Raw genomic sequence first — 16,934 nt, forward strand, 5'->3', positions numbered from 1 at the left:
ATTTAGATCATAACTGATTCTTTCAGTCGAATTTAATAAACGGTTAAATGGAGACTTTTAGTATAAAGAAGATTAATCTTAGATTTTCAAAAGCCATTATACTATCACGGAGATATGTTTCCATGGAATCTATGAATTATATTCTTTCTGGTCAAAAGACTTCTTCGCCTCGTCATTTAATAATCTACCACAAAGTAATACTGTGTGTCTACCATTAATCTTCCTTTAGATGCAATTCAAATCTATCTCACTGAAATCCAGTGACTTCTTGCTCTTTCTTTCTCCCTCCCCCTCCCCCTTCTCTCTTTTCGCCGTTCTCCGAATTCTCCCATCTAATTTGCCCACCCCAGCGCTGTCATTATTTCCGCCGAACGAGTGCCCGGTCCTATAAACCGCGCTTCTATAAAACCTTCCGCAGATTGACAGCTTCGGCTCTCGAAAGTGCCGCGATATAACAACCAGTGCAAACGAATCGGTGGTGGCTACGACGACGGAACCCTACATCGCAACGCTATCAAAGTCACATTCGTCGACGCCATCGTCGTCCCGTTGTCATTCGCGAATAATGAGAGACGTTTCTGCCCGCCAACGACAGGACTGTCCCACCCTCGAGGGACAGCCGACGCTTCCACCATCCACTTCGAGTGTTCGGTACATTGCCGGATCTCCGGGTGTTTTCGGCGTCCTCGTCGCCCGGTCCTTTGCTTTACGAGCGGGGGGAACCACGACAGAGTTCCTATTAAGGCGTGCGACGCAAACTCCCTCGCCGCTCTTCGTGAACATATCGCGTGATTATTATTTATGCCCCATCCGTAGCACTCGCCGAGTGTACGCGCGATGCCATCAGCACCTTTCTCTCCCCAGTCCCACCAGACTCTCCCTTGGTGTTACGCGTTTGAACGCCTTGCTTTTCCACCTCTCTCGAGGAGCGGTAATCCTCGCCGATAAATCAAGCGACGTAATCTCGCGCCGCCAACAAATTTCGCGACGATTGAACGTTTCTCAGGAAGGAGAACGCGTTTCGCGATATCTCTATGTTCGACGATATATATATATTTCGCATCCGGGATTCTCGCGCGTAAAGTCGTCCTCCTCGATAAAATGTACATTATGGTTTTATCCTCCTATCGCAAAGAAGGCAACATGCAGAAAAATATATAACCTGTGCGGCCTTTTAATACAACGTTGACTGCCTTAAGTATATATATATATTTTTTTTGTTCAAGAACAGATTGCAGTTTTATGTATATAAAGTAGTTTTATCGCTTTACGTTTTGCAGTGACGGTACAACCGAGTGCACATAACAAGATACGATTTCCAAATCCATTTCAAGAACGATATTTTTACGTAACGACATAGATACGATTTAGATATTCTGTTACCTTGGCAAGTTACAAATACACTCGATAAATATACAAAATCCTTACTTATAGATTATCTACATTTTTAACTTGGAAAAGATTCGGCATTTCGTTTCTTTTTTTCCACGGAACGGTTACACTTCGAATGGTTAAACAGACTCTTGTGTTTCTGCACTAGGATACTTTACAAAGTATAAGAACACTCCGCGGAATTAGAGTGAAAAATAAGGACACAAAGCAGGTAGAAAACAAAAAAAAAGCGACGCGAAATTTTCACAGCGGGCATTACTCGAAGGGAGAAACGGAGGAAGAGGACCAGGTCAACGACAGAGGAGGAAAGAGAATGAGAATGGGCACATGCGAGAGAACGAGAATCAGAGGAAGAGAGAAAGCAAGAGTGAGTGAGAGAAAAAAAGGTGAGGTTGGTGAGAAAGGACTTTTCAAAGGACTCTCGAGCTCAAACGTAGCTTTCATCGGCTTATTGTCCGCTAAACACTGGAGTCGCGCGTCCAGGTAATAAAAGGATTCCTCCCTCTCGCGAAAAAGTTGAATAAAATAGCAAAAAAAGAACCGTTCCGGACCCAACCGACAAAGGGTGCGCCTCCTCGCAACGGAGGAGGAGGAGGTTCGTGCTGGGAAACGGAACGAGACGAATCGAGAGAGGAACGGAGACACGAGCAGAGGGATTCACGACAGCGAGAAAAAAAGAACGGGGCGAAAGAGACGAGAACACGCAGCAAGAAGAGAGAAAGAGATACGGAAGGAGTCGAACGAAATAAAACATCGAGGGGGGTCGCCCTTGCTTTATCGGGCGGTTAATGAAAAATAGCGACACCCTCTCGCCGAGTTCTATCTCCCGCTGAGCGTCGGATTGCTTGCTCTTTACGCTTCACCCCTTCAACCCCTCTTCCCGCCGCTGCTGATCCACGGCTTTCACTCTCGTCTTTGCGTTCTTTCTCTTACTCTCACTTGCACTCTCCGCGCTTGATTCGCTCCCGTTCTCCTTGTGAGATAGGTTTCGCGTGATTCTATTGCGCACTCGTTGAAATTTCTGTTCGGATTTCATGCTGCGACACGTCATATTACAATGTCCCGCCGTGCCACGGAAATAACCACCCTTACTCGCGCCACCCTTACTCGCGCATAACATTTACCCACCGCTTCTTTTTCTTCCTTTTTTTTTCTCGCCGGCGGTAACTGTTTCGTGTTGTACTATATTTAAGTAAAATTTTAATAAACTGTAGTTTTTGTATAAATTGTAGTTTTTAATAAACTACAATTTTGTATTATACTTAAATAAAATCTTTTATTAATCTACAATTTTGTTAAAAGTTTTGTTATGCAACAAGTACACGTTAAATAATTAATACATTTGTATTATAAATCGCAATGGAAATCAATGCTCGACCCGATTTTACGAGACGGAAAAAAATTCAAAGAGGACAACAGAGAAATAAGTGTAATCAGAAATCACCGCTTGTAAGTGAGAATTGTTAAAGATCCCTGGTGGCCTATTTCAAGCTACTACTGTCTTTAGCCCCATCTCGAATCCCATGGGTCTTCTCAGTACTGACGAGTCTTTCGTCGTCTCGCATCTCAATCGTTCCTCTGTAGCGTTTCTTTTTTCCTTATCCTCATTCTTTCCTACTCCGCTAAACCGGCTCTTCGCTTTTCAAGAAGCCCAAGAGCAAGATCGTTACGGATCGCTACGGACTTATTATTTTTTGTGATGCAACGTTTTGCGATTTATCCTCCGTAATAACGTTTCGAAGAACTGTGAAGGCCACTTGAGGTGCCGAATATAAAATCTGTATTGTTGGTAAAAGAATTGGTTGTTTCCTGTCCTTATCGATTTCCTGCTTCGGTGTCGAAAAATATCTGCTTCACGTGAATTTCGAAGAGAGATGTCGGCCTGAATGGTCTTTTATTTTTCTTTCAACGATACGTGATTACAGAAAGACGTATTTCGGACGTGCGTGTCCTTCATGCAATTCGTGAGAGAATCCGCACATAAATCTTCTGTATTTTCCGCGTGATTAAGTGCTAGGTGATTTTTTGTCAGGCCCGTGCAAACCGGTTTTCGGCCGACACCAACGACGTTGTAAAGCAACTATTTGTTAGTAATTGCGGCACCATCCGAGCGTCCGAAGGTATGCGTGACGTAAGCGCTTGGTTAACGTAATTAGGTATTCGTGCTCTCTTATTAATCCGATCTCAAACTGATGCTAGGGTCAACGTCAGGTTCAAACATTTCTCACATGCAAGAGCGAATTTCGTGCGAGCGCATTAAAAAAACTACTTTACGTGCCGTGGTGAATTTCGTGCAACTTTGGCGAGAAAAGGGTCGCGGCGGTGAAAAGTTTTAAAAAAATGAAAAGAGAAGTAATGGGCGCTTGCAGACGCGCTACAACGTGCGGACCGCGTCGTAATCGATGGTTTTCAAGTGACTGGTAATGAGGGGCATACAGATCGAACATGTCCGTACAATTTGAATAAATACGCGGATGTCGAGGTACCTTGCTTTAAGTCGATTGCACGATCGTTTCTCGTACCTTCGACGCGAGGCAACTTTGTAATTTGTGCACCTCTCAAATTTATGTTTACATTGGCTAAAGTTAAGTGGAATCAACCGCGTTAGCAATAAATAAAAAATATAATGATTGATGGACAATAAATATTTTCATCTGAAAAATTTCCAAAAAATGGTACAGCAAAGTATTGAATTTCTATAATAGTATTCATTATAGCGAAATGATCAAATAATTTCCAATATTATATAATAATTATATAGTAATTGAAATATTTATCACATTGATAATTGTAAATCAAATTTTTGTTGCACACAAGTGTTTCCCAAATGTTTTTATTTCTTTGGGTAGTTTTTCCGCGCGATCCGTGTTTCATTCTTAAGAAGCTATTTTATCGCACAGTTTCCGCAAAGAAGTAAAAAAGTCTCTACCAAAATTAATAATATTCTAATTATATGTCTATTATTTATAAATTTGTCTGACGAGTCTGCTTATTATTTTTCAATGGCTATGGAACTCGGCCGCTATAATGATGCACTTGGCGGCAAGGCGCAGCAAAATGGAAATTCGAGGAGCAACAAATCGAGGAAACTACCATGAAGATAATGGACTTGCAATGGGATGGGGGTTGCGCCGTCGGGAAAATAAATCAGGCCGCGGGTCTCTGGTAGGGTTTAGGTGCGACGGAAGTAGGGTTCATGATCTATGGACACCTCGCTATTTCCGGCCAAAAATCCATTATATATTACACTTAGTAAGGCATAGCGACGCGTCCGAAAGTTACGAAAGCCCAAGCGTTCTCCCTTAGCAATGTCAGACATAACTTTAATCGAGTTGTCTCGAACTACGACGCCCGTGACGGAAATACGTAAATCAGTAGCAAAAGTATTGGACCGCTGAACGTAATCAATGTGTAAAAAAAATGACCGCGTAGTAAAACACATGAAAGGTTTTGTGTGTGTGTGTGTGTGTGTGTGTGTGTGTGTGTGTGTGTGTGTGTATATATATATATTCAGAAAAATAAATGTTGCTCCGAGTCAGCGCATTACAAATGACACACAAGTATAAATGTATATATTTTCATATTGTAGTTTTCTTGCACAATTATGTGATATTTTAATAACGTAATCCAAAAATTAATTCCAATTAAAGATTTGAATATAAAAATAACTAAATTAAAATAATTCCCGATAATTATAAGCTATTAATATTATTTTAGAAAAAAATGTTTAAATCTAATATTTATTTTCAAGAGATGAACAAAATTTATTCATTTAGTGTGTATATATATATATATATATATATATATAAAAATATATATATATATTTCTTTTTTTTAATAATTCTATTCAAATATAAAATACTCAATCAAGCATTTTAAATTTATTGTACAACAATGAATAATGTATATAAAACAGTTCATAAATTTGTTAATTAAATACTGTCAATAATAATGAATTGCTGTTACATACTTAAAATTACATAAAAAATAAAAAATAAATTTAATTAAGCCAAATAATTAATTAATTAACAAATAGAAATTAAAATGTCTAAATATACTGTTCATACAATAACTTATGTAATATTTAACCTTGAATTCAAAATAGGAAAGCAAATTTTAATTAAAAAAATTTATAAAGAGAAAAAAATAAAGAAAATAAATATTTTAAAAATATTTCAATAAAATTTTAATCAATTTTTCACTATTTTATTCTATAAATACTAATTTAACTTTATTTGATATAAAAATATGCTCACACAAAATATGTTCTCTAAATAAAAATTTTATTTCACCCTTCATCACACATGAAATATTAACATTACCAAAAATTCATATAAAACTATCAATATTTTATTCGTTATTCGTTTTATTGCTTCTTTTTCTCATTTTCATCAATTTTTCTATTCAATTAACAGAAAAATTAAATCTATTATAATGGGTGTGATACTGTAAATTTTAGTCAAATAATGAAATTATTAAAATATTTTAAGGTATTTTTTTTATTTTGTCTTTTAAATATTTTGCATATATTTAAAAATTTGTATAAAGTGTTCAATAAATCGACATATAAAATATTACGTATATTCCAAGGTTGAATAATCTATTCATAATCCATTCATTTCGAGATAATGAATTTATGATATATGATATTTCTATAATATTCTCATATTCTCTTATGTTTCGTATTCTCTTAATTAAAATACTAAATTATTATATAGATAATTATTATAAATAATAAATTCATATTAAGTAATTAAAAAAAATTCTAAAAATTCTCCTCTCAAAATTAAATAAAAAAGATATGTTATTTAATAACGAAAAATGTCATATAGAATATATGACGCAGCCGTAAATGTTCAATACATTTTTAATATATGCATGCTTCGCACAAGGCACGAAAGAGTTAGCCTGGTACATTGATAGACATAAACATATAAATTGGTAAACAATTGGTAAACAATTACATTGGCAAGTAACAAATGATAAGCAAATGATACCTCATGGTTGCTCTACTGTCATGACATATCGTTCAATGTCTCGCCAACAGCCTCCTCCTTCTCCTCTCTCCGTCTCTCCACCATGGCACTTGCACAACATTCACTCGCGGAAATAAGGTTAATGTGATTGCGACTACGATTGCGACGCACCGTATCCATTGGGAATACGACGATCACACGACATTTCGAATATTATTCCCGATGCGTTAATCATGCAGATGATTCGCGACGCGAATACGTCCCGAATACGGAAAAAAGATTTCGCGATGGAAAAATAATAGCTCGTGCACACCAGTGCACAGGGAACGCGGCAGACGCGGCAACGCTTGCTGCGCGGCGGAAGTCGACGCGGTAGCTAATCAATTTATCAGCTTTTCCAGAGCGAAAGAATGATGACCCCTACCGCGTCGCATCCCGCTCGCGCGGCAAACGTTTCCGCAATCCTATGTGCAGGAGTCGTAACGCCAAGAAGAAATACGATCGTGCGCGTGCACATACCGAGTTTTCCGTTGAACGCGACGTCCGCCGGCACGCACTGGGAGAATTCGTAACGCAGCCAACTTCATGCGTCACGCGCCGCGCTACACCCGCCTGCACTTTCGCGCACCGCCCGCACTCTTTCCTAACCCTCTATCCCAGATTGTATAGCTCACTCGCGTTTAAGGATGATTAGTATTTCGCTCGCGATAACACGAGCGGAAGCAAATACGCGAATATACGAATTCGATTTGGAAGAAGGACGTCCCGGAAATACAATATCAAAACATAAACATTGACCGTGTGTTTGTCCGTCGTCGTTGCGCCGGCCATTCGCTCGAATAAACACGTCTCACGCGTAATATGTACATTTTGACGAATTATCGATTTGCCCGAACACGAACATTTAAGTCGTAGCTCGTAGATATCTAAGATATAGTTTTAAATTACTTATTTATTATACGTGCCGCGACGCGCGACGCCACGCGACTCAGAGCCGATGTGAATCTCGTACTGGGCATTGCGCTAATGAACGAAGATAGCGCCGGATACGATAATCGACCTTGTGGGAAGTCGCGTCGGTAACTGTTAAAGAAACACTTATCATTCGCGTAAATATTGTGATTAAATACAACAGTTTGTATTTTCTATACCTTCCTTTGTTCCGACTTTATAACTGAAAGACATATGCGTGAAATGTCTTGAAAAAATAATGTTGGGATTAACTAATTATAAGTACATATACAAAATTAATTAATCGTTTTTTTAATAAATTTTATATTGATTAATTCATTGAAAAAAGTTATTAAATGTAATGTTTGAGCAACAAAAGCTAGAACTTTATAAATTTAGATGACATTAGGGAAATCTTATCCGTTTTTCTTATATTATGTACTAATGTTCAGAGCTAAATAGTAACTAGTTAAAAAGTTAAAAATGAAATAATAAAGTTAAAAAGTTAGTAACTTTTACCTTCACTAAATTAATTTCAAGTAATTTCATTTTTTACTTTAATAAGTTATTTTTGAAACACAAACTTTAATTCATGAACTTCTTTTCTTAAAAATTAGCTATGTAAAAGAAAAAAATTATAATAGAAAAAATACAACTATTCTGGTAAGCTCGTATGCAATTTAACAATTAATTGAAAAGGTGAGACGAGCAAAAAGGTGTAGATGTTCGTATAGCTAAAATACATTTCTGCATAAAAAATACATTTCTGCATAAAAAATAATATTTCTTTATTATTTCATGTAAATTTGATTTACAAATAAAATATTAAAAAATTGTTTGATGATCTATGTTATAATTGTTTTGTGTAATTTAATTTTAAAACTTACAAATTTTTAATTTAAATAATGCTGTCTAATTAATTTTTAATTTAAATTGTTTTAATTTTAACTTTTAATTGAGTTAGTTTTATCTTCATATAACTTTTCACATAATTAAATTAATTTTATAAGTCATTGACTTTAAATTAATTTTGTTAAAAAATACATTAACTTAAATTAATAATACATTAACCCAACCATGTTACCGTTTGTTCAAAGAATTAATTTTAATTTCATTTTTGATTAAAAAAATATTTACTTACTTAGTAAATTAACTTATTCTTTATTATTATTTCGTTCAAATTTCTGCGTTTTAATAGAAATAAAATTGTATGGTCTTAATATTATAAATTAAGAAATTCATTTAAAAATCAAAATTATAATAAATTACAAAAATAAGATGTAAAAAATTTAACAATAACTTGTTATTACGTTTGTAAATTATTGCATGGTCATTGCGAGAAAGAGAGGAAAGAGAGAAAGAGATACAGCTTAATAATAAAATTATAATAAATTTATATGATCTATTTAATTATTATATAAAAATTTAATTTTTTAAATTAATATTTCGTAATATTCTTATAAATTTAAAAATAATTTTTTAGCTTTTATATTTATAACATAGAATTTTAATTCTATTTTATTCATAAGCGTGAAAACTATCATATTACCGTGTAATGGAACAGAATATAATGCACTTCGCCGAAAAGTTAAAAATAAAAATATACAAAGTAAAAATATCTTATAAGAAGCGCGTTACTAGCATATTGCTTACGGAAGAGTCAGGGACGATTAAGAAAGTATAAGGGGAGGAGATGGGATAATTTAGTTTACTTCACGTAATTCGGCTAAGCCACTAATCAGATTCTGGTAATATGCTGATCTAGACGAGCTCCTATAATCTTCAGATAGGGCGTCTTCTCGTTATATTTCGTAGATAATAGGATTTATTATCAAAAAATTCTTATTTTATGGAATTGAGGAGCATCAAGAATAAAGATCTTTACTGTTTACGCTTAACAATTATACGCGGAACAGTCGAACATAGCTACTGGAAAAGAAAGTGCATAAACGTTAAACGGCTTTTACGTTCGTTAAAAATTGCAGGCCGCCTGGCGACATTATAATGCTTCGAAAGAAAAGTCATTTCCAGCGACACAAAAGTTAATCGCGCCTTTGTTTCGCAATATTTGGTGACTTCATTGTAGGCGTTACGCATAGAGCCGTGCGCTATAAAACACAACAAAATGAGCATTTTCTTGGATGTGAAAATTTATTTTGATCGAGTAGGTGTGCGCAGCTTCATTATTTATTGCTCACAATACATGTCGGATCGCCCCCTTCCGCTTTCAATGAAACTTTTAATTAAAGTCTGTAAATTTACGTTCAGCCCGACGTGATTCTGTTAAAATATTATTTTGCAATTTCAGCGTTATCGACCAATTCGGCCTTGCTGTAGAATAGATTTGTTACTAAATGCCACGCAGATAAGCGTCCGCACTTTCCGATTCTGTTCGAAAATATTTCTGTAAAACACGTTAAATTGCGTCACGCAAAGTGGAATGGCTTAAAATATTTGATAATAACGCGGCCGAGGCAAAGCGCGAAATTCTGCTTTCATAATAGATAGACGTATGAATAGGCGCGTAGAGTCGTGAAAGCTATGTTTTTTCATCGTGCAACGTATATCGCTGTGTGTAGCTATCGCTCAAAACCAACTGTACATTTTTCGTGAAATTCATAGAGGTTAAACTTTTTTAAATTCCAATTTGTGCCAACAGCAACGGAGAAGAGCGTAGAAATAAGAATAACGTGAACAAATGCTGTTTATTTAGGTATACTGTTCGCTGTCGCAACGTACAAGCGAAGATCTACATTCTACTCTTTTGTGCATGCCACTTCGCCAAAACGGTCGGGCACGCCTGTGCGAAACTTCTGCCGGGATTTACCGGGTGAAGTGCCACCGGGTTACAAATCTACGTTTAGTCGAACTCGTCCGCAGCAAATCATCTTTTGACGTTTCATTTCGACGCATCTCCCATCAGTATAACAACGGTGGACGATCGTACGCAGGAAGCACGCGACTTCTACCCGAAGAATGGCTACGATGTGTGCTCTGAAACGCGGGTGAAGTCGCGCGGCAATACAAACAGTTGCCAGTGGCACGCCATTCGTTAAACGCATCGGCGAGAGAAGGATCGCTTTGCGGAAACGCTTCGTGCAGAAGCTCACTCGAAGTTTCGAGCGCTTATCGGTCCCTCAGATTCGACTCGTTGAGTTTCCTACCCAGGCGTGACGTGGAATCACCGAAGTAACGTATCAATTCTGGCCGAGTGCGGAGCAGGAAAGAAAGAACGGAATAGCCGTGCGCTGGAAAAGAACGTCGCGGAAAGCGAAAGTGCACGTTCCGACGTTGTCAATACCTGAAACGTGTCTCTTTCAAATACCATTCACATTTCTGTCAAATACCTTTTGCGATTCACTTATTTACATAGATCCGTGTCACTTTTCGATCTAACAAAAAAATAGCGCTTTCTCTACCCAGTGTTTTTTTTTCTATCTAGTTTAGCGCAGTCCTGGTATACTTTTTTTTCTTACTTTTGGGCACATTTAAACATTTCGTATCTCGATCTCATTATATTGTCGTTGCTGTTAGCTTTTATAAATAGCCTCGAGATCCACATCATCGTGGATGCTCGTGGAAACGATTCACGCTGAATATCACGACCTGTCGCACGGCTAACACGAAAATATTGCAAATTGGTACCGTCGCCCTTCGCGGTTTTATCGCGGCGATAAGACCTCCGATCTTGGCCAAGTGTCCTGTATCTCAGCACAGAGAACGCGAGATGAACGAGCTACGTGGCCATTTTTGAACGGTCCTCATTATCCAGATAAGCCATCGTATCGCTCGCGTAAACGCTATCAGGTAATAGCAATAAATTGCATTTTGAAAATGGAACGCGTTGGAGCGCGAGCAGGTACGGCGAATCAATCAGCGTAACTTACCGCGCTATCTTCGCTATAAAGTATCAAATTGACGCCTGAAATCTGTACTTTCAGCTCATTTCTCTTTGCGATCAGCGAATTTGTTTAAAAAAAGATTTGCAAAATTAAATAAGGCTGAATTTTTACATAACGCAATGAAGGGGCACGTACGTGTATCAAGTCCTATTACGCTTCTGCGTCGATTGGATTTTTGACGATTGAAAGGCCGACATCGAAACGCCAATTTGGGGGTTGTGGCGCAAACACAGACGGAAAACAAACAGGATAATATCGTTTGGCTTCAAAACGTTTCCGCCGACCTCAGCTGATTCGAGAATATTACGACTGGTGCCCAATGGTGGGGGAGGAAGCGGAGAAAGGGAGAGCTACCACTGGTACGAGATTCAATTCACGTTTGATATAATTGTGAATTCAAGAATTTTCGTTAAATGTCGCGCGCGTACTCAGTCGATGCCGACTCTCGACTTTCATATCGTATACGTAAACTGATACTCTTGTTTGCAATAGGGGCTGACATCAATATCCCAAAATCTGTTATTAACATTATCATATCAGGCTATGTCACCACGGTGATGCCAATCATCAAAATGTGAAATACGATATTTCAATTCCGTTGTCGAATTATCCGCGGAAACTCTACCCGGTTGAACGTAGCGGAACAAAACAATGCCAAAAAAATACATAATATTATTTGACGCTGTAACGCCGCACGACGTAGTGGAAATTTATTACTCCATTATCGTCTAAAAACTCCGTTACCAGTTCTTCGTTTCTAGTTTCTCCATTTTCTTGTGAAAAACAGAGAAAGAATTGTGTTCTAGATAACAAAAATATTAACTCTTATCGGAGTAAGCAAGGTCCGTTAGATCCTATAACTTTTTCAGAAGCAGCTTTTTTGTGTATTAAACAAAACTTATAGTAAGTATAATAGTTTAACATTTGAAATTTAATTTAACGTCTACGGTGTAAACAAAGTTCTTAAATTTCACAAATGTAAAAACATTAAGTTTCGCTTAATACATGGAAAAGTTGCTTTTTATTTGCCTGCATAAAGGTTAAACACTGCTACTTTTTTTAATTATAATGCTACTTTTTAATTATTAATAAAATTTTAATGTGGTAGCTAGGAGATAGGATCGAGAATGGTTACAATAGTCGAGGTTTAATAATTTGAAACTGTTTTTTGTGAGATAAGGCAAAACTTTGCTTTGAAATTAGCAGCAGGGCAAAAGTAAAAAGTTGCGTATGAATATTTAACAATCGCAAAACTAGGAGAATACGCGAGTTCGCCGACTATCGGGGAATTAGCAAAATTAGGTTTCTCTCGTTTCCGGAGGAAAACCAATTAGAGCCATTTGCAGATTTCCGGAGTTCCTAATCCGCGTGACCGCCAGTTGGAAACAACGCCGCCGGATGACACAATTTACTCCATTCCCGTGCTTCAATGTCGATTAGTGACCTGCTTGCCTGTTACTCCGTAACGTCACGTTGAAAGTTAAAGAGAGAGAGTGCTCGTTCGTCGTGTGTATTTTCTAACGACTGAAAATAGAGTCGACGTCAGAGTCAAGTACTACATCCCTGTTGCCACAGCACTTTTCTTTCGGGATTGAACAAGCTTGATTTCTGCTGGATTTAATCGTAAAGCTTTAGCTAATGTAATGGGCTTGCTACACGATTACCTTCTCAACTTAATGACCAGCTCGGTTGTTAAGGAACGACGGTGAATGTCATGTCTTCTTTTAGTCACGTAGATGTATTTCTTCGCAAAGGTTGTACATGCTCGCCGAGCGCCCTTTGCGATGTTAGCCAAAGAAATAATCAAAACTCTCGAAGCAGCTACTCCCATACTACACATAGACGCGAATTCACCGGCAACTCCAACTTTCCGACCAGTAATTAGTTGCGAACTTATCAAAGCCCGATAAGTAATCCGGCCGGGTATGTCGTTATTTGTCGGCGGGACCTTCTCGTAGTAACGGAGATAAGTGCGAAAGAACGATTTCACAGCGAAACTTCGAAACGACTTAATTACGTGGGCCCACCCTCGGGGAATCAAGGGGGGAGGGGGAGGGGAGGCAGGAATAGCCGTGTGCGATCTTAATCCGTGCCTGCCAAGCAAGTAGACCGCAGATGATCGTGTTTCGGGACATTGTCGATCGATAGGCAAGGCATGTTTCCTTCGCGGTGCCTCCGCAAAAGTTTCACCGACGATTTCGAGACGGTGCCAGCTAGGCAAGTTCGCATACGCAGGAGAAGTTATATTTCCGCGTATAAAATTCACGCTTCGAATTGAAACGGTGAAAAAAAATGAGTTTCCCGACTAATATTTCCTGGTCCTTCAGTGACACTTCAACCGCGTCTAACGTAGGATAGATGTCTCCTTGTTTTTTTTTTCTTTCTTCATATTTGTTTCTCGTGACAGCAAAAAAGCGCGAAAAGAATTTACTGCCACTGCTGCTGTCTGCTCTCTACAGATGTGTGGTACTTTTAATCGATTATCGAAGTCCTCTAACCTACCGCGTCTCTTCCTTATTAAACATCTTCATTTTGTTGGAAATGCTTGAGAAGCGAGTTTTTTCATAATCACTTGTCGTAACAGACATATTACGGAGAAAGATATGCAACCCAAGATAAAAATTTAAAAAGAAAAGGTTTATTTTATTCCTACATAGACTAATATTGCTGTAAAACTTTCTACATAAAGTCCATTTACTGGCAGAAAGGTAATTGAAACCCACGACGATTTTTCTTTCCGAGAGAATATCTAACTTAATTATTATTCTTATTAAGTTCTTATTAAGCTGCTTATTATTCTTATTAAGTTCCAACCTCAATGTTGCTGCGAGTTTAATGACCTCATGTTGAATCTTGAATCTAACATATGCGACCATTGAAATTTTTTCGAAAAGATTTGTATTTTTAGCGCGCATGATTACGACAACGGGCGTGGTAGATTAAAACGAGGTAGATTAAATGCAGCGCGAGGACAAACTATTCCGATGGGTAGAGGCAAGTGCGAAAAAGGTTAACATAGGACGAGAGAGGTTTCGGAAGCCGGCCGGATGTAACGGAGCGCCGGATTGTTTTACAGTTTGCCTAACTATCTGAAGCATCCTATGGCCGTTAAGCTGTGCGGCCGCAAGGCAGAGAGAATCTGGTCCCGATAGATGGAGCGCGTTTTCCGCAGACAAGTATAGCTCGCGTCCGCAGCGAATTTCGATGGAGCACCGATTGTTTCGCACTTGATTATCCGGAAAACCGCACTGCGGCCCGTCTGGTTCTACACCGGCGGCGCCATAACTCGCCCCGGCAACGTACGTTGGAGCCAACTATTCGCATATTGGTTAATTTAACGTGTTGCTCTACTACCACTGAGCCGGGCAATCACCCCGCCGCTCTCACGATTAATTATTTATTTTACCTCGTATCGGTTTAAAGAGTTTCCGAGTTGCATCGATACAGTAGCGTTACGTGGCTGTGCTGGAGTTAACTTAATATGCAATATTTTCCACATTATTAGACACGTAATATAATTATTATTAGAGTAATACGTTTCATAAATATTATTTTGAGAAAGCGTTACATTTGTACCGCTTCTTTTTTTGAAGTTTTTATTAAAGAAAGAGGACAATGTGTATTTGTGTCGTGCTTTAAATATAATAAGAATCGATTTAAATAAGAAACATAAAAATAATCCCGCAGTCCCGCGTAATACGATTAATTAAAGAACTTTCTTCTGAACAAAAATAAATTTCTCATTCAGGAAAGCAGTTAATAAATTATAAATGGCGAATACCATATTGGGATAAGCGTGGATCGCGGTGCAAAATTAAAAGGCAAATAAAGCACTTTATTTAGCCAGGCTTGACAACGCTATTTCGAGAATTCTCCAAGCAACGAAGCTCGTCCCTGGGTATTCGTCGCCCCGAGGGGCAACCATTCATTCGGGGTGTTCGATCCAGGACCGTCTCGGCAATCATTTTCAATTTATTCGGAGAAAGCTCGCAAAACCTAAAGCAAAGTGCCTCTTCCGACGCCTACACCCGCAACTCGTCTTCCATCCACCGTCCCCTCGCGAATCTTTCTAAATTAAATCCACCATATCAGACACGTTTTATTTAATCAGAAGCTCGAGTCGGGTGCCATCCGAGCTTGCCCGGATGCCACCGGCTCGTCTTAAGCGACTTTCAAAGCTATTGCCTGCCTGTTAACCGAAACGAAATCACACTCGAGATAGGCGCAGACGGGATACTCGTAAAGGTCTGTCGACCTGGACGTATCGAATGCGTGGAACCGGAGAAAAAAGGGGAAAGAGACGAATTAACTTCCCGAGAGAATCGATTTCGATGGTATGTAATATTAACGTCTGCAATGATGATAATAATAATGTTAACAACGATAATAATGACAGTAATAATAACAGAGATGTCCATTAGCAGGTCGCATCGCTTTTGCATTAATTTGTGGAATAATTGTAAGTATCCTGTTTCAAAATTATAATGCCGCATTATAAGCCGATTTATCAATCATTAAAATCAATTTTATCCGCGCATTGTCTGTTAGCAAATAATTGTTCTGTAATTGAACGCTATGTTTAACCACATTTCATTAATAATTTAATGTACGACTAGAATAATATGATATACGTCATATTTAATTTCTGTTAATGCGCGAGCGTGTCATCACGTGCCTGCCTATCTTAAAGCAATTCGTGCGGACGTGTAAGACGCGCGGCACAGCTAAGTAAGATCGTAGCACGGCATTCGTGCGATATCACGAAACACCGAGAGGAGAGCGTAAATTGCGGAAGAGAAACAGATGCGCTCCCCCCCCCCGAGTTCTTAAGCCGCCGTTAATAAAGGCGCTACGATGGCGCGGGGGATAGACGGAGATGCGAGATGATTAAAAATAATCCCGGCCACTTCATCGCTCGCGGTTCGTTGACGAATGATCTTATTAAGAGATTAAATTTAAAAGAGCCACCTCGTTTTCTCATTTCCTAATATTAATACAGCTAGGGATTATGGTGCCCGCGGGGTTGTACACTTTTTATCGGGCCATAATGACGGTAAGTAACGAAGTTAAGTCGAGTCCGCCCTCTGGTCTACGATCTCTTATGCCGTCCGTTCTCCTTTCGCTACCCTCTTGCTCTGTCTCTATTCTTGTGAAGGAAAAAAGAAGCAATAGAAAAAAAGAGAGGGAGATAAAGAAAGGAAAGCTGTAAGAATATTTAGAGTCCAAGCTCGTGGGCGTGGTTGCCAAGGATTTTATTAACGCGCCAATTACGTTATTTTGTGATTTTTCTACTAGTTGAGGAGGAGATAGTGGCACGCGAAGGAGATACCGGTGTGCTGACGCTGCTCCAAGAATCTCTCGCGAATGAAGGAGCGCTCGGGATTAAATATCAAGAGGGTTGCGCGTATGAAAGAACCTGTCTCTCCCTAGCGAAACATTGTATATTGCGAGCAACCGCAGTAGTGCCGCCGCTTTAAGAAACCTCTTGGAATTCTCGGTAGCTCGACGAAATCTACGTCTTTGCTAATTAGAAGGCTGACGAGAGACACAAGACTGGGATCGAAAGGCGGCAGGGCGGGGAGTATAAATAGGGGTGCCAGAGGGCGGGAGAGGGGAGGGGGAAACGTCGCGGGCTTTGCCTTCGTGAAAAGGTAACCGACCAAAGGAACAAAACTGAACAGTCTTTGAACCAACGTCGATAAGACGCCTGGCA

The 16,934-nt window shown here is 38.7% G+C and overlaps 1 protein-coding gene across 1 annotated transcript in view; it reads right to left on the reverse strand.

The window, feature by feature from the left end:
- LOC105196693 (ephrin-B3) overlaps positions 1 to 7,808 on the reverse strand; it is a 568,116-nt gene extending 560,308 nt beyond the window's left edge. The window contains exon 1 of the mRNA XM_011162744.3: positions 6,390 to 7,808. Coding sequence (XP_011161046.1) covers positions 6,390 to 6,394 — 5 coding nt within the window. The 5' untranslated portion in view covers positions 6,395 to 7,808. The remainder of the gene's footprint in view (positions 1 to 6,389) is intronic.
- Positions 7,809 to 16,934: the final 9,126 nt, after the last annotated feature.

This window comes from Solenopsis invicta, chromosome 3, assembly GCF_016802725.1.
Source record: "Solenopsis invicta isolate M01_SB chromosome 3, UNIL_Sinv_3.0, whole genome shotgun sequence".
NCBI classification, from domain to species: Eukaryota; Metazoa; Arthropoda; class Insecta; order Hymenoptera; family Formicidae; genus Solenopsis; species Solenopsis invicta.